Source organism: Wickerhamomyces ciferrii, contig 00070, assembly GCF_000313485.1.
Source record: "Wickerhamomyces ciferrii WGS project CAIF00000000 data, strain NRRL Y-1031 F-60-10, contig 00070, whole genome shotgun sequence".
In the NCBI taxonomy this organism is placed as follows: domain Eukaryota; kingdom Fungi; phylum Ascomycota; class Saccharomycetes; order Phaffomycetales; family Wickerhamomycetaceae; genus Hansenula; species Hansenula ciferrii.
The window spans coordinates 133,139-156,256 of record NW_011887670.1 but is presented as its reverse complement, the minus strand read 5'-3'; the positions used below and the strand labels follow the sequence as shown (position 1 = coordinate 156,256).

The 23,118-nt window shown below is 29.3% G+C and overlaps 10 protein-coding genes across 10 annotated transcripts; 6 read left to right on the top strand and 4 right to left on the bottom strand.

Annotated features, from left to right (window-relative positions):
* Positions 1 to 138: 138 nt before the first annotated feature.
* On the top strand, positions 139 to 1,512 carry BN7_2766 (uncharacterized protein; the record flags this gene model as incomplete). The annotated part of the gene is made up of 1 exon (XM_011276680.1): positions 139 to 1,512. The coding sequence occupies one exon, from the start codon at positions 139 to 141 to the stop codon at positions 1,510 to 1,512; it is 1,374 nt and encodes a 457-aa protein (XP_011274982.1).
* A 271-nt stretch (positions 1,513 to 1,783) lies between these two features.
* On the top strand, positions 1,784 to 3,046 carry BN7_2765 (uncharacterized protein; the record flags this gene model as incomplete). Its single annotated transcript, XM_011276679.1, has 1 exon — positions 1,784 to 3,046. One exon carries the CDS (start codon positions 1,784 to 1,786, stop codon positions 3,044 to 3,046), a length of 1,263 nt encoding a protein of 420 aa, XP_011274981.1.
* Positions 3,047 to 3,256: 210 nt separating this feature from the next.
* BN7_2764 (uncharacterized protein) lies at positions 3,257 to 5,005 on the bottom strand (the record flags this gene model as incomplete). The annotated part of the gene is made up of 1 exon (XM_011276678.1): positions 3,257 to 5,005. The coding sequence occupies one exon, from the start codon at positions 5,003 to 5,005 to the stop codon at positions 3,257 to 3,259; it is 1,749 nt and encodes a 582-aa protein (XP_011274980.1).
* A 363-nt stretch (positions 5,006 to 5,368) lies between these two features.
* On the bottom strand, positions 5,369 to 6,430 carry BN7_2763 (uncharacterized protein; the record flags this gene model as incomplete). The annotated part of the gene is made up of 1 exon (XM_011276677.1): positions 5,369 to 6,430. The coding sequence occupies one exon, from the start codon at positions 6,428 to 6,430 to the stop codon at positions 5,369 to 5,371; it is 1,062 nt and encodes a 353-aa protein (XP_011274979.1).
* A 652-nt stretch (positions 6,431 to 7,082) lies between these two features.
* SRP21 (signal recognition particle subunit SRP21) lies at positions 7,083 to 7,604 on the top strand (the record flags this gene model as incomplete). Its single annotated transcript, XM_011276676.1, has 1 exon — positions 7,083 to 7,604. One exon carries the CDS (start codon positions 7,083 to 7,085, stop codon positions 7,602 to 7,604), a length of 522 nt encoding a protein of 173 aa, XP_011274978.1.
* A 266-nt stretch (positions 7,605 to 7,870) lies between these two features.
* SSH4 (Ssh4p) lies at positions 7,871 to 9,553 on the bottom strand (the record flags this gene model as incomplete). Its single annotated transcript, XM_011276675.1, has 1 exon — positions 7,871 to 9,553. One exon carries the CDS (start codon positions 9,551 to 9,553, stop codon positions 7,871 to 7,873), a length of 1,683 nt encoding a protein of 560 aa, XP_011274977.1.
* A 337-nt stretch (positions 9,554 to 9,890) lies between these two features.
* Positions 9,891 to 11,889, bottom strand: RRN3 (rDNA-binding RNA polymerase I transcriptional factor; the record flags this gene model as incomplete). The annotated part of the gene is made up of 2 exons (XM_011276674.1): positions 9,891 to 11,579; positions 11,671 to 11,889. 2 exons carry the CDS (start codon positions 11,887 to 11,889, stop codon positions 9,891 to 9,893), a joined length of 1,908 nt encoding a protein of 635 aa, XP_011274976.1.
* Positions 11,890 to 12,767: 878 nt separating this feature from the next.
* Positions 12,768 to 14,951, top strand: PAH1 (phosphatidate phosphatase PAH1; the record flags this gene model as incomplete). Its single annotated transcript, XM_011276673.1, has 1 exon — positions 12,768 to 14,951. One exon carries the CDS (start codon positions 12,768 to 12,770, stop codon positions 14,949 to 14,951), a length of 2,184 nt encoding a protein of 727 aa, XP_011274975.1.
* A 756-nt stretch (positions 14,952 to 15,707) lies between these two features.
* Positions 15,708 to 16,097, top strand: BN7_2758 (uncharacterized protein; the record flags this gene model as incomplete). Its single annotated transcript, XM_011276672.1, has 1 exon — positions 15,708 to 16,097. The coding sequence occupies one exon, from the start codon at positions 15,708 to 15,710 to the stop codon at positions 16,095 to 16,097; it is 390 nt and encodes a 129-aa protein (XP_011274974.1).
* Positions 16,098 to 17,616: 1,519 nt separating this feature from the next.
* On the top strand, positions 17,617 to 18,789 carry BN7_2757 (uncharacterized protein; the record flags this gene model as incomplete). Its single annotated transcript, XM_011276671.1, has 1 exon — positions 17,617 to 18,789. One exon carries the CDS (start codon positions 17,617 to 17,619, stop codon positions 18,787 to 18,789), a length of 1,173 nt encoding a protein of 390 aa, XP_011274973.1.
* Between the last annotated feature and the right edge of the window lie 4,329 nt (positions 18,790 to 23,118).

Here is a 23,118-nt window from a genome sequence, read left to right as displayed (position 1 = left end):
CGTTTTCCGGATTATCAGAAAAATTGATTTCATATAAAAAAACAATCAATCAAATCTAAACATTCTTTAATCCAAAAATCATATCCATTATCACCTGATCATCTAAGCTCTTAAGAACGTATAAACACTAGTTTCAATATGCTCATATTCAAGGCTATCACCCTTCTCATATCACTCACATTAACCAAGGCTCTCAACACGGGCCAATGTCATAAGATTATGGCTCCGGATGAACCAGGTGAATTATCATCCATAAATTTAACTGCAATTCAAGATACTTCATTATTAGTATTCCATATAACAGATATAGAATACACAAATATCCCACTATATTTTAATGATGCTATGGATTTAATGAATACAGAAGATGGGTTCTATCTATGTACTCCGGATTTACAAAAAGATGGTCATTGTCCTCATATTGGTGAATTTGTTATAAGATCTGAAAATGGAGGTCCAAGAGAACAAATTATAAATAAATTGATTAAAAAAGGTGAGAAATTAAGTTATAATGTTACAGATACAGGGATGTATTGTATTTATACTCATCAAGATCGTGGTTCTGGTCAAGGTGTTGAATATAAAATTAAACAACCTTATGGGAATTTATCTATAGTTATGGGACAAGAATTAGATTTCTTAAATTTCTTGATGCAACCAATAACTTTAATAATGTTATTGATCATTGGTATTAAATGGTGGAAAAATACGAAAATTGGTGTTAAATTTAATTCAATTGAGAATACTTTAATTCAAATAACTTGGTGTTATTATTCATTTGTCTTTGCAAGAGCTTTAGTATTATATCAATTAAACAAATATGATTGGAATAATAAAAGTTGGTTTTGGAATTTGATGCTTATGATTGTCAATTTTGGAAACATTTTTTTTCAATTATCCATATATTGGTTTTTCTATCTTTGGACAGAATCTCCACAGGGTCAAATTGTTAAAACTCCTTCAAACCCAGGTTTTATCTTAAAAGGATTAATGTGCCTACAAGTTATATTTTCAGGTTTCTTTGCTCTTTTCCCAACAAGAGAAGCTACAAATTCAAATTTATTATCCTCGGTAGGGATTTTCCATTGGGGTGAAAAAATCATTACTGTATTGATTTGGATTTCATTAGTACTTGATTTAAGCTTAACCATTACAAATGCCTTTGATTCCAAGACCAAAAGAAAATTCCAATATTCAAGACAATTAGTCATTTCAGTACCAGTTTTCCTTATATTCACATCAATTTTTATTCAATTTGTTACAAGTTTTGATACTTTTGCACGTTCATTGAAGAAATCTCAAAGTAATGAATCTGTTATTGTCAACGCCTTGGAAAACTCAGTTCATTATAGTTTTATATTTGGAATTGTCGAGAATCTTTCATATTTTATTATTCCATTAATCACTATAGGTCTTTATAAAATTTGGAAAGATGATAAATTAGAAGATGATTATATTCCAACAAGTAATGAAGTGGAACTGGGTGATCTGGATGGTAACAAGACCATTTGAGAACAAGCAACGCACTTTTAAAATGATCAATTAACCCTTTTCAACACTATGATTAAATTAAATTAATGAAATGATGATATTATGTAATATAAGTTGCAGTGCTTATGTAATTGTAAACATTTCCCTTCGCGAATATGTCGAACAATAGCCAAAATTCAAATTAAAACCAATCAAAGTTGATCAAAATATCAACAATAAGATTGCAACTATACGCTAGAGGTTATTTATAATCAGAGCTCCCATGATATAATCAAATTTCGTCCTCCAAAATATGCTTCTACAAACAATCCTCACAATTTTCCACTTATTTTCACTAATCCAAGCACATTCATATTCAATAAATGAATACACATCAGAAATATGTTCATATACAAATAAATCAATCATATTAGATATCAAACCATTACAACCAGATTATAGAATCAATTACTTGATATTCCACTATAAAGATGCAGATGATTCAACTTCAAATATACCTCAATTCAAAGAACATGGATACCAAAACCCTGTACAATGTTTAAATAATACTGGAGAATTATGTAAAGATGGTCAAGGTTATGAAATTGAATTTCAATCAGATAAACATGATGTTGTGATTAATAGTGCTTTAGTACCAGGTACTAATGGCTCGATGATTTATAATATCACAAATCCGGGGTTTTATTGTGCTTATTTCAATACAGATGTTTATTTCCATGGTGAAATTGAATTTGAAACAAGTTTTGGTGGATTAGATGTTGATAATTATACCAGATTAGGTCTTAATTTAGCTTTTGCTCCTTTCCATTTCATTCTTTTAGTTTTGGTATTATTATTGAAGTATCCTACTAAATTGAAATGGCTTGTTGGGTTGATTACATTGATTCGTGTATTGGACATCTTTGATCTAGGTTTGATTCATAGATATGACGGTGATAACTTATTAATTCAAGCTTTCCATTTATTCATCAAAAACATTTGTGGGAATTTGATTTTAGGTTGGATTATTTATAATCTGTTACTAAACTCAATAGGATATGGAATCTTGGAAGATGAATCAATGATTTCTAAAACAACAACAACAATAAATCATCTAACTCTGGGATTCATTGCAATCAAAATTTTCAATGAAATGTATTTTGATAATTCATTATTACCATTTTATGACTTACATTTCAGTTCTATAAGACGTTATCTTTTATTAATCAAATATATTCCATATGTATTTGTCTATGTGGCTATAGTTTTTGAATTCAAATCATTACAGAAAACTTTCCAAATCCATGACTATAGAATAATCCAATCATTTGGGATCTTCACAGCGGTACCTATCATAATTGTCATTTTCAATACAGGGTTATCAATATTAATTGTTCATAAATTATCTCCAGGGTTTTATGATATTTATTTCCAGGACAAATTTGTTTTATTGTTCAATATCATACCTGAATTTTGTATACTTGTTAGTTTATCAATCTTGAGTTATATTTGGAGACCATCAAAACAAAATAATTATGAACCTGTTCCTATAGAGTTGGAAAATATGAATGCATAAACAGATTATATTATAAATCTATGATCTATATCAAGATTAAAACAATGCTGTGATTTCACCATTGTAGTCTAGTACAGAGGCCGGTAAAACTGAATTAATAACTACAGGTATAATACCTTTGTTTAACTAATAACCCTTAAAGGGCTTTCATAAATAACCTTATAGAGTATCTCGGTTTTAATTATATACAGTACCTCCCATATAATCTATTCATGACCAGTCACCAAGTTTAATACGTGATCTCTTTAGATTGGAACGACCCCAAGGGTTGATGTCAAGAATAGGTGGTATAACTTCTGAAGTATGCAAGATAAGTTCTTCAATCTGTGGATATTCTTTCGCCAAATTCAAACCAACACTTGATTTCAAGATCGGTGATTCAATTGTTAGCTTCTTCAACTTTGGTGCAGATATTTTATCAAATTTTAATACTCGAGGGCGATCATCAAGTACTTCTGTAGACTCATACGTCTTACAAGCAGCCGGCCAATGATGAATATATATGTCTAATAGGCTATCAAATTCACAATTCAATAAATTAATATCTTTATGCGAGTGGATCACCAGTTTATCCAAGCTTTTCAATCTCAGACTTTCCAATCTAAGTGGTTCAGATGATTCTCTGATTGTTATTTCTTTTAAACTAGTGGAAATTTCTTCATCTGAAGATAGCCATTCAACAGATTCCAAATTAAAGCAATGATGTAAGACTAAACGTTTCAACGAAGGTGACTTCAGCTTTGGAAAATGTTTCATCTTATCATCATATTCAATCTCTAAGCTATACAGTACGGGAAATTTGGTATCAAATGGATAACCTTTATATGGCGCACCTTTGAGCTTCAAGGACCTCAAATCCTTCATATCTAACCCATTAATGATATGATGACATCCACCTTTTAGAATACCATGGTGAGCATTCTCTAGGAACCCAAGTGGATTTTTGCTGGTTGAAGAAGACGGTCTAGTGAGTGGATCACTCCTCAATGATATCTTGAACTTTTTTACAGCTGGAATGTGTATCTCACCAGTGAATAAACAAGATTGAGCAGCTAGAGTAAAGACTTTAAGTCTCGGGGTAATTATGTTTTCAATTTGGAGGTTCTGAGGTGACCTGATTTCTAATTCTTCAAGTAACTCTGTTTCAATGTTTCCAATTCGGATAAGTTCGTTATCACCAGTATTGTGAATTTCAAGCTTCTTTAGTCTTGGAAGCTTGATGCCTGATACCATGTTTCCAGTAGAGCTATTTCTATTTCTCAGTACCAAATATTTTATATCCAGACTAGATATTAAGCTGAATGGGAACTGATGTGCTGTGTCATTAAAAATGGAGACATATTTTGGTAAAATTGTTGATTCATCAATATTGTTTGTGTCCTTCAATCTGGAAAATGCTAATTTTGGTAGTCCTGGACACTCTGAGAGATTTAAATAATCACCAAAATCACACAAATGTAATTCTCTAAAAGTATTTCTCAATGTACTGCGACGACCACTTTTAGTATGATCTCTAAACATCAACTCTGAAAATTCCATTCTTGAAAACTGTTGTAAATCCAAACAAGTAAGTATTCCATCATCATGATGTCTTTCATCCTTGAACGACGTACATGAATAATTATCAGAACTCGAATGATCCATATTGGGTTGTCTGAAACAAATTTTAAGCTTCATGGGATCATTCATCTTTTCAAATAAGTCTTTTAACACCGCTAGGTAAGAATCCCCTGAAATAGTAGTTGACGGTATAAACTTATTATACGACGAAGAGGACAAAGCTATACGTAGCAAAGGTTCTGGAAAGTCAATTATAACAACTTTATAACGTTTTTGGAAATAAGGTAATACTTGTGGAACCCCTTGAATAAAGCTATAAATATCATCTGGGTTCTTAAGGAGGTCCAATATCTTTGCAAGTATTTCATTTGGTAATCTTGGTTGAAACCGAATGGGCATGATCTGATAGTAGCAGTATCTCTTTTTGAAGTGTATAACAGTGATGAAAGGTAACAGGAGCAAAGACAAGTTTGTAAAATATTAGAATTAAGAAATCTTTTCTATGAATAATGAGTTTATGAGTTTATCCTTAAGTTCTTCCGGGCGCATAACCATATCCTCATCGGACATGACAGCTTAACAGCTTAACACTTAACACTCAGTTGAAAGATCTAGGAGTTTCAATCTGACGTTAATATTCAACAGTTGTCCTACAAATTATCATACATTGCTCAGACAATATAATCAAGTTAGCACATAACCTTGAATCAAAAACTGCTAAATGATCGATATGGACCAACATACAACATACATTTAAAACTTTTATAAGTGATTTCCAGCATTTGAAACACAATTATTCGATTCTGTTATTTCAAAAATCTTTAGGCTTTGTGGCTTTTTAAAATTGTCGATAGTGCAACTTTTTACATCAATAATAAAATTTTTCAGGACTGGTGTTTCAAGACCATCTATTCTGATTATTGAACTTGGTGAAATACATGTAAAATTTTGTAACTTCTCAGCACTCATATTTATAATTGACTTGAATGTACGACAATATTTAATCTCAAGGACTTTCAGTTTTGGGAAATTTAAGTCACACAAAGAATCAATACCTGGACCACATCCCCTAATGGTATCATATAGATACAAATAAATCAAATTAGCACACATTGAATTTTTCAAAAGTAAAGTTTTTGGTTGGTTGGAATTTGCTAAAAGTCTTTCGGGATATTGGAAATCTTTTGAAATTGAAAAACTATCTGGCAACAATTGAAGTTCAAGACTTTTTAACTGTGAACAATCATTCCATACTTTATTAAATTTTTTAACATTTATCAATTTTAATTTCTGTAATTGATCAAATATAAACATGGATTTTGAAGGTAAACTAGTTTGATAAATAATCATTTCTTGACAGTTTGGTGCATGTAATGAAATCAATTTTGGACCAATATCAAATAAATTTTGAAATAAAAATGAAACTTTTGTTAGATTTTCATAAACAGTGATTTTCAGTTTCATTGATTTTTTAGGTTCACCTTTAATCATTAGCCCAGACGGTTTCAGCTCAGTGAGTTTATCATAAGAATTATAGACTGAATAACATTCCCATAATAATACGCCACCGAAATCATGAAGTTTTTTAGACCATTCTTGTGATTTGATGTCACAATCATTTAAAAATATCAAAGATTCATTTGGTAGATGTGAGTATTTCTCTTTATTGATTTTATCACTAATGAGTATATAATGTTTGGCAAAATAATCTTGTAGTTTGGGGACAATTTTTAGGTAGTTGAAGATATCATTGGTTAAAATTAATGAATCCAAAATTTGAATATGAATTTCATAAGGAAGATTGTCTAAGATATTCCAATTCATCTTTACCCGAAAGCCTCAATAGTTTAGAGGAGAACCAGTTGGTATCAATTTCCCCAGTAAAAACATGGTGAATTAACTGAATATTTGTAAAACCATCGTTATTACCTAAAACATCTAAAGGATGAGAACTTTTCACCAAATCTATCACTGGTATCAACACAATAAAACAACCATCAACTTGACATGATAGATAGCTGAGATCTACCATATATTTTCATTTCTATATTTTTATACTTCAATAGACATTGGATTATATCACATTTAAACCTAAACGTCTTTAAATTTAACTTTCAAATAACCATTGTTGATAGTATCAAAATAATTTTGAGCTTGAACTTTCTTTGGTCAATTTTAACGCTTTGAGGTTGCTTAAAAGCCTCTCAATCTCATAAAACCACCAGCATAGCATTTCCATACTAAGTACACATCACCAAACCCATCTCTCAACCGTGAATGCAACATATCTACACAAACTTTTACTTTCCACTCATGGTTTGTTTGCAGTATAATCTCAGATCAACACCGGGTAAAATAGTCGCGAATTCTCCGCGAATTTGTTCATTATTTCAATATTTCAATATTTGGAAAGTTAAACTCATTATACGATATCGCCAATTCCAACCACGACAAACGACAAAACAATTGAGAAAAAATGCCATTAGTCAAATCCGCAGATGTGTTTATAGAAAGATCTCTTAACTTGTTACAAATCAATCCTACCACAACAAGAGTTTCAATAACGTATGGTTCAGATTCTAAAAAAATTGAAAAAAAGAATAAAGTGAATAAACCATCTGATGAAAATAAATCATTTGTTTCTTTCAAGACTTATGATCCTGTATCAGGTCAATTACACAAGATTAAGACAAATAAAGTTAAAGAATTATCAAAATTATTGAATGCTTTAGGTCCTCATGGTGTTTCTGTGCCTAAAGTTTCTAAATCATCATCATCACAACCAACATCAACTACAACCTCCACCACAGATGAACCTGAAAAGAAGAAACAAAAAACAGTTGAACAAATAAGTTTAAGAGGATTTAGTTCAGTTTGGGCAAATACAGATATTAAAGAAGAAGAACCATCACCAGAACAAACTAAACAAACTGAAACTTCAAATACTCAATCTGGAACAAGTTCTAAAAAAAGTAAAAAGAAGAAAGGTAAAAAATAAATATGATTAAGCATCCATTGTATAATAGTTAATGAAGAATCTACAAGTTAATACCGTTATGTAAACTTAAACGAATGTAAAAATCACTTAAAATTTATGCAAATAAATACATACACATCTTTAATAAACTACCTATGAAAAAAAACATATAATAATCACCCTAATTACAAAAAAAAACACAGCAAAAATAGCAAAATCGTAAATAAAAAACATAATACTATTGGTTACATTGAAACCATAGGGTATGAAGTATGATGCCTTAAAAATCACCAATTTCTTTTACCTTTTCTTTTACCCTTCTTCTTTGGTTTCTTCTTTTTCCCTGGTGTACTCTTTCTTGAACTTGATGATGATGGGGTATTTTGAATTGATGATGAAGGTTGTGTAGGTTCTGGAGTTTGTTCTTGTGATGTATCTCTTTCATTATCACCTTCATTTGCATCTGAAGATTCAGGTTCTGGTGATGATTGTTTTGATTCTGATTCTTGTGGTTCTACAGCTTTAGTGACTTCTTCTGATGTTTTGGAATCAGATTCTGTTATGACCACTTTAACTGGTTCTTCAACTTCACCTTGTTGTTGTTGTTTTGAAATATTTGAGGTATTTGGGGTATCTGGATTTGATTTTGTTATAGCTAAAGCATCATATTGATTATTTTGTTGATCAAAAGTTGAAGATCTTCTTTCATATAATCGTTCTCTTATATTATCAACACCTGAACTTACTTCAGGAGTTTCATTTTCAACTTCAGGTTTTGGTTCATCTAATTCACCATTATAACTTGGTGGTGAACTTATAATTTTATTTGGTTTATTATTATTTCCTTGTTGAGATGATGGTGTTGGGATTGCACCATAATTTCTTTGATTTGTTAATAATGCAGAAGGACCAAAAAAAGTTTCCTCCTCGGAAGGATAATTTGGTGGTAATTCTTCACCTTTATCTAATACAGTATCATTAACAATTTCTTTACCATAAGCTGGTGGAATACCAATAGTACCATAAACACTACCAAACCCCCATTTTTTAACATTTGCCTCAATAAATACAAACCCCAATTGACCTAAATTAACATTTAATCTTGCTGGGCCACCTTTAACACCAATTATTGGGAAAAGATCAAATTTAACATTATGTGTAGCTTCTAATAATTTTTTACCATTATGAGTGAAGAAAATTGTACCTGATCTTGGTTTAAATCCAACACCAATAACATCACCTTCAATTAATTTATTCCAAACTTGTGGAGAATAAAATGGTTGATTTATACGAACTGTACCATTTGATTCATATGCTATAGAATATTTATTATAACCTGGTAATCTAAAACCTGGGTATGGTTTTGTAGCTAACCCAATTGATACATGAGCATCAGGTGAGAATTCAAATAATTTAACTTCAAAATAAACTGTATCATTTTCATGAATTGGTAATGGATAATTTAAAATTGCAGAATTTTCTTCAATTGAAGTGAAACGAACATCTAGTTTATCTTCAATCAATACAGAATCAATATTTTCTTCCAAGAGATGTTCTGATTCAAAAGCATAAGCTTGAATACCACGATCCAATATATAATCACGATCTTCTTGATTTAAAGTAGATCCAATTGGATTAGCTTGTGGAGGATAATTCTTAGTGAAATTTTCACCCAATTGATATAATTCTCTTTCTCTTTCATTTAGATTAGGTAAATATTCAGCTTCATCATGTAGTCTTGATTCTTCATCATCAAATTCACCAGGGATATTAAAATTTGAACCTAAAAATATTGAATTCCCATTATTAAAGAACGAGAAATATATAGATAGTATTAATAACCCTAGGAATAATACACCCAATCCAGTGGAGAGTCCTATTATTAATGGTAAATTGAAATCTGGATCGAAATCATCCCATAGATTACCAATTTCTTGTAAATTGAATCCATCAATATTGATTTGATCCATTGTAGCCTAATTCAACAACCAATCCAGCTAAATCAACACAAAAAAACAGCAGCAATAACTTCAAGACCAGCACTTAACAATGAGTCATACAAACAACACCTCAATACAAATGAAACACAATGAATAAACCGATTAATCCTTGAATTCTCCCTTTGATTACAATTTCAATATTTTGATTGTTTGAGAATTTAAAAAAACACCAAAAAAAAAAAAAAACAGCCAAAAAAAAGTCGTGTGATTTCAAAAAAAACCGTTAAACAAAGAACTAAAAATAACGAACAATTAAAACAACGAATAACTACAATTTCAGTTTTTATATGCAAATTTATAAATATATTCAGTCCATATCACTATCATTATCTCCCTGATTCATCGAATTACGACGCACAGCTTCCTTAGCATCATTAGCAAGATCATCAAAATCATCAGTATCACTATCATATTCTTTGGAGATTGAATTCCATTCAATATAATAACTTTTCAAGAATTTTTTAGAATTTTTCAAAAATAATGGATCAAATGGGAAATAACCTTCTAAATCAACAAATTGTTGCTTGGATAATGATTGATTTGAATTAGTATTTGTAGAATTTGAACCACTTATACCTTTTAATTTTTCATTTTTATTTTTTTGTATTATTGAAAAACAATATGCAACATTTTCTTGTTGTGCAATTTTAGCAAACATTAAAACAACATTTTCATTACAAAATTTTAATGGATTAAATTTGGTTATTAAAATTCTTTGGAAAAATTTATCTAACCCAAGTTCCCATTCATCATCATCATTTTTCAATATAGAATGTCTAAAACAAAAAATATATAATAAAACTTGGAAAGTTGAATAAAATAATTTAAATCTTTCCATATTTATTGATCCTGATATTTCAATTTCACGTTCTTCAACATATTTATTTAACCAAGACATTAAGAAACTTAATACAAACATTAATTGATGTTTTTGTAAATGATTTGCCCTTGAGATGTAAGAACTTAGGTATTGTAATGATTTGATTCTTTTTTCAATAGTTTCTTCAGGTGAAAAACATAAATCAATTAAAGTAACCAAGAATGAATCCATTAATTCAGGTGCTCTTTGTGTGAAATAAAATATTATAAATTGTGTTGATTTTGTATAATAAGTTGGTAAGATATGTGATTTAAATAATGATGTTAGAGTATTATATATAAAAATACTCTTCTCTTCAACATCTTCATTATTCATTTCATATTTTTCTAAATGATTGAAAACTAATGATAATATACTATCCAATTTTTCAGATAAATCTTCAATATTTGCAGCTTGAATTGCATGTTCATTAATTTCTTCTTCTTCTTCCAATAAATCATCATCTTCATCTTCACTATCACTATCATCACTTTCTTCTTCATCTTCAAAATGTACTTTACGTTCTCTATCATCAATTTCTTCATCATCACTATCCCCATCATCTTCATCATCATCATCTAATTCATCTAGTTCATTTTGTAATTCAACATCAATTTGAATAGAACGTTCAATGATTAATGACCAAATATTATATTGTAATTCAGAACAATACCCAACAATAATTAATAAATTTGCAACATAATTTATTAATTCATCCTTTTTATTATGTTTATTTGGGAATTTTTCCACTAATTTTTTAAAAATTGAATGGATTGAAGTTGGTATTATATTTATGAAAAATTTAATTAATTCATGATGATTTAAAGTCTTTGCTGTGGGTAAAGTTAATTGAGATATTAATATTATAGAAATTTCATTCCACCATTTTGGTGAATATGAACATAAATTTTTAATAAAATTTTTATAAATATTTAAATGTTGTAAAGATAATTTCCACCATTTATGATATGATATTATGGAAAATAATAAATTTTCACAATTTTTACCATCTAATTTTGATATATTATTTGTTAATGTATGAATTATTATAGCAAAATTTTCTTGTGATATAGATTCAGGATGAGATTTGGGTAGTGAAATTTGATTAGCTAAAGTATCTAATTGTAAAGAATTTGACTAGAAAAACAAGTCACAAGGTTAGTACTAAATCCCAATCAAAATATCAAATCTGAAAGATTTTGAAAGCAAATGTAAAGTTCAAACTTACGTTATTTTCCAAAGCATCTAATGCAGATTTGATATAAGACTTGTACATCTTTTGTTGGAATTCATTATCCTTGGTGGTATTATTTCTTTGATTATCATTTTCTAATTTTCTTTTCTTTAATAATATATCATATTGATTATTTGAATCTTTATTATCCCCTTCTTCAATCTCATCTCTTGATCTTTTAAAATGGTTCTTTTGATGGTCTATTGACATCATGGTTTGTCTTTTTTTGTTTTTTCGGTATGTATCTTTCTCTTCTATCCTTATCCTATTATAAACCCAGAGCACATTAATTACCAATTCAAATTCACTTTATTCTTGTTGTTTTCAATAGTTTTTAATAGTAAAATTCTTTTTTTGCCTTTAAAAGTGAAAATTAATTTTTCATAAAATTTTTTTGCAGGTGCAGATTTTACACGGTGGGAAATGGCAGAAGGATGGGAAAAAGTTTGATAAAATACGATAAAAGGGGGTGTTGTGGGGAGAAAAGTGGTGATATTATGTGATTGATGAAAGTAATAGTGTTTTTTGATAATTCTACCAAGTTTCACCATGTTTTTAAGTCCATTTCTCACTGTTTCTGTGTAGATTTACACAATTTCGTATGGCACATTTTCCTTTTGGCAATTGAAAGATAAGTGAATATCATCTAATTTTAATAGTTTTTTACCAGAAAAGAGAAGATATTTATACTGTTACTACCCATTATTATCAAATATTCAATCAGTTTATCCATATCTCCCCTAGTTCCCTCAATATACCACATTTCCCATCATTTCCCATACTTTATTGTGACAAAACTGCGCGAATCAAAATTTATAAAAGCAAAATAAAAAAAAAACAAATCAGAAACAAAAAAATCAACGTTTTAAAATACTCAAATTTATATCAATTGCAAGGAATTCACAGGGTTTTAAGGGTTTATATTTGGTAATTGGCTCTATTTTGCACTGTTAATTGCTGGTAAAGTCTCATTGGTTCCTTTTCAGCTGCTTCATACCCTTTTCAAAGCATTCTCATTCGTCTATTATTGCCACTTTTATTAGATTTGTCGTATAGAAGGATAATAGATTTGAAGAATATATATCAATTCAATGCAATACGTTGGAAGAGCTTTTGATTCCGTGTCCAAGACATGGAGCTCCATCAACCCATCCACGTTATCTGGTGCAATTGATGTTGTCGTTGTGGAGAATGAATTGGGGGAATTAAATTGTTCTCCATTTCATGTTAGATTTGGTAAATTTCAATTATTAAGACCTTCTCAAAAAAAAGTTGATTTTATAATAAATGGGAAATTAACTAATTTACCAATGAAATTAGGTGATGGAGGTGAAGCTTTCTTTGTGTTTGAAACTTCTAAAAATGTTGATGTTCCAAATGATATGATTACTTCCCCTGTGTTATCTGCTATATCTTCACCTGATTCTTCACCACCTTCTTCACCTAGAAAACAATCAAATTCAAATGTTAATGATGGAAATTTACAAGAACCTGAATTCTTGGATATTTCAATGTCACAACCAGATTTAACACAAACAAAACCAAAACCTGTTCCAATTCCAATATCAAATTCAGATCCTGAATTATCAACAAAACCTCAACAACAACAACATTTATCATCATCATCACCAAAAGATTTAACTTTAGAAAAATTCCAAAAATTATCGAAAAAATTAACAATGATTAATATCCCAACAAAAATTGATAAAAATGGTGATTTATTTTTAGATATGAATGGCTATAAATCAAATGAACAAAATATTCATGATACTGATGATATCATCAACAAGATCCTTACCGAAGAATTTGGTAATGATATAGATGTTTCTCAATTAGTTAAAGAAGATGAAATGGGTAATATAAAGATTTTTTCATCTGATGATTTATCATTATCATCACCTCCATTAACTTCAACTTCAGATTCTTTAGAATTATCAAGTATGATTTCTGCATCAACAGGAGGAGTAGATGAAACAACAACAGATTCACAAGATTCTTCCCAAACAAATTATGTTAAGACACTTCGGTTAACTTCAGAACAATTGAAATTTTTAGATTTAAAACCTGGTGAAAATGATTTATGTTTTAGTGTTGATAAAGGTAAAGCCCTTATAACTTCAAAATTATATCTTTGGAAATCAAATGTTCCAATCGTTATATCAGATATCGATGGTACTATAACAAAATCAGATGCTTTAGGTCATGTTTTAACAATGTTGGGTAGAGATTGGACTCATCCAGGTGTTGCTAAATTATTCACAGATATAAAATTAAATGGTTATAATATCATGTATTTAACTGCTAGGGGTGTGGGTCAAGCAGAAATGACAAGAACTTATTTACGAAATATTGAACAAGATGGTGATACATTACCTTATGGACCTGTTTTATTATCACCAGATAGAACAATGGCCGCGTTAAAAAGAGAAGTTATATTGAAAAAACCTGAAGTTTTCAAAATGGCTTGTTTAAGTGATATTATGTATTTATTTGGTGAAGTTAAAAATCCATTTTATGCAGGTTTTGGTAATAGAATTACAGATGCTTTAAGTTATAGATCTGTTAATATACCATCTTCAAGAATTTTCACTATAAATCCAGTGGGTGAAGTTCATATGGAATTATTAGAATTAGCTGGATATAAAAGTTCATATGTTTATATTAATGAATTAGTTGATCATTTTTTCCCACCTGTTGAATCAAGTGATATTAATGATGAACATTTCACAGATGTTAATTATTGGAGAGAATCATTACCTGATTTAAGTGATTTAAGTGATGAAGAATTAAATAGTTCAAATAAAAATGAATTTAATGAATATAGACCAAATTCTAAAAATCAAATTGATTTTGATAAAATTAATGAAAATTATAATGAAAATGAAGATGATGATTATGAAGATGAAGGAAGTGGAAGTGGAAGTGGGAGTGATGATGATGAAGAAGAAGATTATGATGATGATGATATAGATGAAGATAACAATGAATTTGAAGATGAATATGATTCTGATTTATCAAATGAAGAATCTTTCCAAGATGATATAGATGAAGAAGATTTAGATCAAGATTTAATTCAACAACATTATCATCAACACCCTGGTTTGAATCAATCAGGTATATTACCAATGACTTCAGAAAGAAGTGGCATAACATTAAATCAAAATCATATAAATGGTATAAATATTAATTCATCAAATAATTTTATTAAAGCAAGTGAATTAATGAATAAATTAAGTATAAATGATTTGAAAAAAAAAGATAATGAAAAGAAATAATGAACAAAAGGTTTATGATTCATTATACTATAAATTAAAGAATTAAAAAAAAGTTTTGCATTTATTCATGTATATAAAAAACGTTTATAATTATACCCGATTATATAATCAATATAAAAGTTTTACTCATCTTGCAGATTTAGATCTACAATCAAAATTTCAGGGTCCAAGACTTCAACGTGAATGAGGTCTTCGTTGAGTAATAATAGACAAACATGGTTGGAGATCATCTATAAAGTATACCTATTTGAGTACAGAACCCGTTAAAAGGGTGGAATCATGAAAGGAAGAGTGGAGGGTGGAGGATGGAGATTGTGATACTGGTGATTCAAAAATTCATGCAGGGTTGTGTCTAAACGTTTAGCTACTTTAAAATTGCTACACTATCAAAATTCAATCTTAATGGTATGATGTATCTAGGGTCCAATATATTGATTGTTACATTCTTCTCCATATCAGCTTAATAATCGCAATTTGATCTGTTGATATTGTTATTGCATTGATGAAACCAGCGTTATACTCAAGAACAATTCACACTATATCAATTGATTGGATATGGCAAAATGCAATGAATCATATACCCTGTTCCCCTATTTACAAATCTTCCATGGGATCACTATTGATCAATGATTTTTGGAATTTGTATATAAATACCTGAGTATTTCCTACAATTTATAGATCCAAGAAGAACATGAATAATCATCATCAATCGTTTTAAGCTCCTTCAAACCATTGACTAACAAATCATATAACATTATGAAGCTCTCAACTATTATTACTCAAACTATCTTATTAACTGGTATCATTGCATCACCAATTGCTAATCCTGATGATGAATCATCTAATCCATTATTAGAAAAAAGAGCAGAAAATAGAATCTGTACTGATGCTTTAAAACACAAGCAATGTCATTTGAATAATTATCAAAATTGTGTTTCTTATTGGACTCAACCAATGTCTGCTGATTGTTATGTTCCAGGTCCTCCAGATCCTGTTTGTGCTCAACAAAGATTACAACAAGTTCATGCTCATTGTCGTTTCTATTGTTCAAAAATTAAAAATAGAGCAGATTGTGAAAAAGCTGTTAAAGATTCTGGTATTGCTAAAAATCCACAAGGTTATTGTAAGAATATCAAGTTCTGTTAAGTTGGATATGCTTGAAGTACTACAACTTTTTATGTTGCTTTTTATTACTATCTCAAATATTATATGGAACAATTAACTTTCAATCAATTGACGTTACCTATTTCAATTGTAGTTTAATGATAATCAATCATCTAGATATTGTATCATCGATTACTTGACGGGGTAAACAAATTTATTACAGTAGTGATATATGTACTAATAGATGTATTATAATCTAACTTAAGACGGGCGTAATTGTAGTTGCTTCCCAATTGGGAAGTCAAGAGCTTCTGTGTGGTACCTTACAATTTTAAGATATAAAATAGTAACAAACAATCACAGATTTCAACAATTTTGTAAATTAAAAGAAACATAAATTGGTAGATTTTTTTTGACGTTTATTTTCTATCATCTATGATGTTGTGTTCAGGATTCGATTTATTAGTATGATTTTAAAAGCTCCCAAAGACGTGGTTGATGTTTTTGTATATAAACAGAACGCTGTTATCATTTTCTGATTAAATTATAAGTTAAGTATCAATATGATTATCGATGCTTCAATAGAATGTATCATGATCATGAGATACTTTGTATACTATATCAAAAGGTTATGGAATTGGATCAACATGTGATTTGAAAAAGGTCACGATTGTTTTTTAATATACATAACTTTGTTTCTTTCAAAACAGATGGTTGTAATAAATAGTAGTAGCGCTGTTTTAACCCCTGAACTTCGAAGCTATTAAAGTACCACAAAGAACTCTTTTAAACACAAGTTCGATACAGAAAAGAGAATGAAAACATTGTATTGTATTAGCGCTACGCCACAAGCTGAACGTCATTAAATATCACTTTGAGCTCAGTTTCTATGTATTCTTTGAGCGTGTCACTGCTAAAAATCAATATTCTCGATTGTTTTGATTTCAACATTCTAATTAAATTTCTCAGAACAATTCAATTCATTAAAATTGTAATCTGACACATGAATCCCCATGAAGTATGACTTGTGTGGTACTGAGGTCTATTCTCAATCTTTAAGAAGGTGTGAGAATGAGTGCTTTCTAGTCGAGATAGTTGAGAAGATTATATCCCCTATATTCTGCTAGACGTTTATAGTGTTTGTTTTAGGCGTCGTATTAAAACTTACAATAAGGATAACAAGTTGGTACAGGATCTTAGATTCCATTCACACATAGCTAAGATATATCTTCATGTTTAGCTGATCAAGATAGACTTGCTATGCTGATTTCCAATCAACAAAGGATTAACATGTTTCTCAAAAACTTCTTATTTTGGTATACGGAAAATTCATATGAGAATAACATTGTTCTCATTTAGTACTATATGGATATCACACGGCTATCAAACGGCAGAAAAATGGGGGAGAGATTTGGGAATTAGTCTTTGAATTTGTATGAGATATCCCTTCCCAAAATATTATAAAAGAAGGTCAAGTTGTCGTTTTCTGTTGAACTTTTTATTTTTAATATTCCTTACAGATAAATCATATTACAGAGATATCATTATTAGAACTACAAATATGAACTTTATATATTCTTCCTGGTTAGTCGTGGCTATTTTAGCTACTTCAGTTCAAGCTCTTGTTATTCCAAAAGATATTGCAGTTAATTCTTTATCAAATGATTCAACTATTTCTACCAATGCTACTGCTTCCATCAATGCTTTAACTTCCTTTGCTGCTCATGCTGATGCTGCTGCAAATGAAAGATTTCTTCAAGAATTTATTTACAATGGTGATATTGCTGCTAATGGATGGATTGAAAATTGGTACCTTAACAATACTGGTAAAATTGCATTGTTTCAAGCCATTTCATCTAACATTAGAACTTTCTTTGGTGTTGGTGGTCTTTATACTTGTCTTCCTAGCTTCCTTGATCAAGACACTATTCCAGCTGGTGTTCAATGTTTGGCTGTATTTGCTTTGCAAGAATCTCTTGTTGCTGTTACTTTGGTTACTATTTGGGGTCTTGAATCTCCAGATGATGATGCTACTGGACAAGAAATTTTCAAACATAATTTGATGAGAGGTGTCAAGAAATACCGTAAATTCAGAGCTTGGGCTAGAAATGCTGATGGTTCAGGTCACAAAGAAGTTGAAGCTGTTTCTTTTAGATTGAATTCACTTTGTGCTTTAGGTGCTGCTTCTTGTACTGATGATTCTGGTGATGCTGATATTATCGCTATTAGAGATGAAACTGGTGTTCATATTAACATTAATACTGATCCATCAGTTACTGCTGAAGAATTTGAGCAAATTGTTTTGAAAACAGTTCCAGGTGTCCCCGTTGATTACGTCAATGAAGATGGTTCTGTTTCTGATCCTAATGATGGTGCAACTCATGATATTAAATATATCAGTTATAACATTGAGAACAGTGTTGCATCAAAACTTTCAAAAGTTGTTGATTCAATTCCATCTGGTGTTAGTCCATTTGATTCTCTCAAACAAGAACGTTCAAATAATAAAAAAGGTTTAAGAGAACGTACTACAAATCGTGTCAAGGCTATCTTTGGTGGTGGTGAATCAGAAACAAGACTATTTACTTCATGTTATGCTGGTGCTGGTAATGCAGGTAATGCTGAACATCCGGTTCCTTATGGTGTTGTTGGTCAAATTTACTACAACTCTTATGGTCCAGCTGATGATTCTAGTTGTTATGATGTTAATGCCATCAAGAAATCACTCCTTTGATTGATTTATTGGCTATAGAGGTTCCTCATTTTCTATTTTTATTGATCAATTTTTTTATCTTATCGTATCACCTCATCTTTTTATATTATTTAGGAACCCATTTTAATATTAACATTTTTAAATATCATTGTAGTATTTGTGGTTTATCAACAAATTGGTAATCCTTTACCCTTTCATGTATGCTTTGATGATGATGGGATACTCCTTGAAGCGATAAATTCAAAAAATTCTCTCAAAAAATTCAAATTAGCTCATTGAACCCTTTCTGTCTAGTCTTTTAACATTACACAAAAAGAACTCATCTATCAATTTCTCTAGCCTTCTATTACTTGGTGATTATATAATCAAATTTAGTCTGGGCGCGAATTAATTCACTGATCAATTATATATTTAGAATTGATATTATAATTATATACAATGTTAGAGAGTTGTATTTGAATATTAATATCTATATATATTTTTTAGCAAAGAATATCATTAAATGAACAATTATAAGCTACAATATTTTTTTGATCAAAAAAAATAAATTTAATAATTTAATGATTACATCTTTAAAATTTTTGTTTTAGAATCCAAAAAACTGAGAAATCTCGAATTTCAAAAGAGCTCTAAACGCTTCATAAACAATATATGAAATACTTTAGGATCTATATATACTTACAAACAAATAAAACCCAATACTTTCCTCTCAAAGTTTTGTTTTATAATCATGTTTATTATTTTGCGTGCGCGAATCGCAAATATTGAACTTTTATGGGGTAAAAATCCGTTAAAATCCGGAATTATGAATTATATATTGCAGTTAACCATAACTGATGTAAATGAGATTGTAATTAAAAGGACTGTACTCAGAGTCAGGATGAAAAGTAGATTAATTGGTTTGAGCTAGCGTTCATCAAGAATATTTACTGATTATGACTACCCAGAGTTCAATAGACTATACAATCAAAGAAGTTTGCTTTTTGAACAGAAATCAGCGCAGAAATTCTTAAAGGTTTTAATACAAAACTGATCAAATGGCCATGCACGGGAGAGCTCACAGGGCATATCCCTTTCTGTTATTTTATCTCTAGTTGACTCAATCATTTGTTCAATGATCATGTTAGATCATCTTTTGAAATGGTTTACAAAAGTAATTTGATTTGACTTGGTACCGCCACCTTGAAAAATTTTAATTTTTAAAGCTTTCGAAATTCCCAAATTCTCAATAAATATGTAATTAATTAAACTGACTAAACTTATCATGGATTGCGTTATGTTTAGCTAATAGAATTACACTATTATTGTCTTCAATAAATATGTCACATATGATTAGTCCCATTCGTTAAACATTTCATGAATTTTCTTTTGAATAGTTATGTTTTATTACAAAAATCCTTCATGTTCTCACTTTCAAAAGGTATTGGATCAATAGGTTCGTTATAACATAGTTATACTTGAACTATTTATCATCATGGTATTGAAAGATAGATGGTCAGATATTTTGATAATCTTCTACTTTACCACTTGATGTACATTTCGAATATACCTAGCATGATAATTGGATAAGTTTTGATGCATATAGGTGTTTGAATATACTCTTTTTCTTTTTAAAAGGTAACGTCTCTATAGAATTTGAAATAGTTTCAGGAAAGCGCTTATAAAGTGTAGAAACTCAGTCATAAGTTGCTTATACTCATAAAGCGCTTTATGATTTGTAAACTACATTCTTTATAAAAAACAAGGAGATCACAATGTATATCATTAAACAATCAATAGATCTAAACTAATCGTATTAAAATGATGACGTTGTGAATCTAAAGCGTATAATGAATTTTGAAACTCAAAAGACTTTTTATGATTCTGAATCAGTAAGAAAGCTTTTAAAACTCAGTGAAAGTTATCAAAAAGCTCGATTTAAACGATAAATATATTATTATTAATAATCAAACAACACGAATGCTTCAAACAATTAAAAATTATGAATAAATTCAATTCCAAAAGGTCTTACTACTAGTAAATGTATATGATGACAATATAAAAGCAAAAAATAAACTTGAATTGCTAAATAAAACATGAAAAGTAGCTATCAACACAAAAACAAATGTCATAGCTCAGCGGCTAACTTGTATTTGTTTATAAATAATTTAATTGTGATATTAACCGCTGAGAAAATCAAAGCTCAAAAATCAGTTCCACAAAATTAAAAATATAAATTCACGTAAAATTTTTTGAAATTATACGCAGTAATAATTACTTGATATATCAAGTTTTTCTTAAGTTTTTGTATTACTATGTTTTATGGTTCATCTAAGGCTGCACTATTATCCTATTATCAAATTCAAAGTTAATGGCGCAGGTAAATATGTATTTGAATCTCAATTTTGTTTTTAACCTCAATTGGAAATTCTTCAAAAGCAAATTATCATCAAATCAGTGATTGAATATAGTTTGAATGAAAACTTATTTAAACTGATTATGATTTGATACACAATCTGGAAAATGATTTGATATTTGAATAGTTGGATTTAGTATTATAAGAAAGTTCAAATTATCTATATACAAACTCATTTATCTTTTTATTATGAATGTTGTAGTCATTTCTATCCTTGAACAACTTATCAGCGGCTATCATCTTAGTAGTATGATGTGCTTGAGCTATACCTACAACAAATGATTGTGTAGAATATAAGCTGGTACCCTGCAACTAGAATAGCACTAACGAGTAATAAAAGTTGATGAATCGGCTTGCAAAGCATCAAATATTAGCATTGAATAGTGTTATGCTTTTTATTATTTGTTAACTACATTGATGATTTGATTGAAAGAAAGAAGATGATCACATTGTTTATTGAAACAATCAGTAAAACTCTAATTGTATTAAAATAATCTTGTGAACCTAAGGTATATCACTGACATGGAAAAATTAAAGTATTTAATCCAAATATATGTATTGAAACAACTAGTGAATCAATCATGTCGTTGTAATAAGTAACCTATTTTTAAACTACTTGTTGAATTTATAAGCAATGGTGATAGTTGTTCTTCAACCTCAGAACCTCAAACAATCATTAGAAATGGTTAATGGTGAATAACAGTTTTTCAAAAGAGCCAGGTAAAGAAGTTAATTTAAAGTAAATAACTCTTTGAATATTAATCACAATTTCTTGGTTTAAAGTACATCAACACAAAAACAAATTAGTGATTTATTAAAAACTCAGCGGCTAATCACACAGTTTTTAGACCATTAGTTTTTAGCCGCTGAGTGCAAAGTTCAGTTAAAATTAAAAAAAAATATAAATACAAATACTCTCGCTGATAAATTTCAACATTATATATTATTAATTTGTTGGATTTCAAAAAAATCATTAACATTTTCTCCAGTTGTTGCTGATCAATTATCATGCCAATAAGTTTTTTTCATATTCATCATTGTATTGCTACTATATATTAGACATTTTCAATACATCAACAGTACATCAGTACCTTTGAATATAGGTTTGAAAAAAACCTATACAAACTGGTTATCTGATCAACAAGAAAATGACTTGATATTGAATAGTTGATTAAATGTTATATGAATTTCAAAATATCTATACACAAAATCATTTCTCTTTTTGTGAAGATTATTTGTAGTTAATTATATATCAACTTATCAGCGGTTATTGGAATTCACTCCTACATTGATAGATAGTGTTATACCTACAACAATGAACCTTCTTTTTTTCAAAAATAACAAGAGTGTTAAGCATCTATTGAGACTAGTTATATATTGTTGAATTCACCAATCATCAAAATAATAGATCAAATCAATCCAAAGTTTTACCAATTGAAGATATCGAATCTTTTCTTTGAGTTGAAAATGTAAACATTTGAAATAAATGCATAAAAAACAATGATAAACTATTGGCAATATACCTTCAGTGGTTGACATCCAATGAAAACTTACTCTTCAACACAATAGTTACAAGACATTTCATAGTGATAACGCTACTTGTTTCACAAGTTTAAATAATAACAAAACAGATCTTATTGTAGCCAGAAAATTTCAACAAGATCAAAGTAATCTTTAACCACTTAAAACTAAAATGAAGCAATCATAATGGACCATATCATTGTACCTTTAGCTACTTTGAGAGTTTTATTCACCTTTCATATTACAGGGGAACTTTTGATGCTGCACAACTTTTACTTCGACAACAAATCCTCATTTGGTAAGCCCACGTAATCATGATACACCACCACCACTGTTAATTGTTGATTCGAGATATATTAAAAGATCATTAGGATAGTGCTTGATTACAAGTAAAGAGATAAATCATATAAACATATCATTATATTAAATTATTA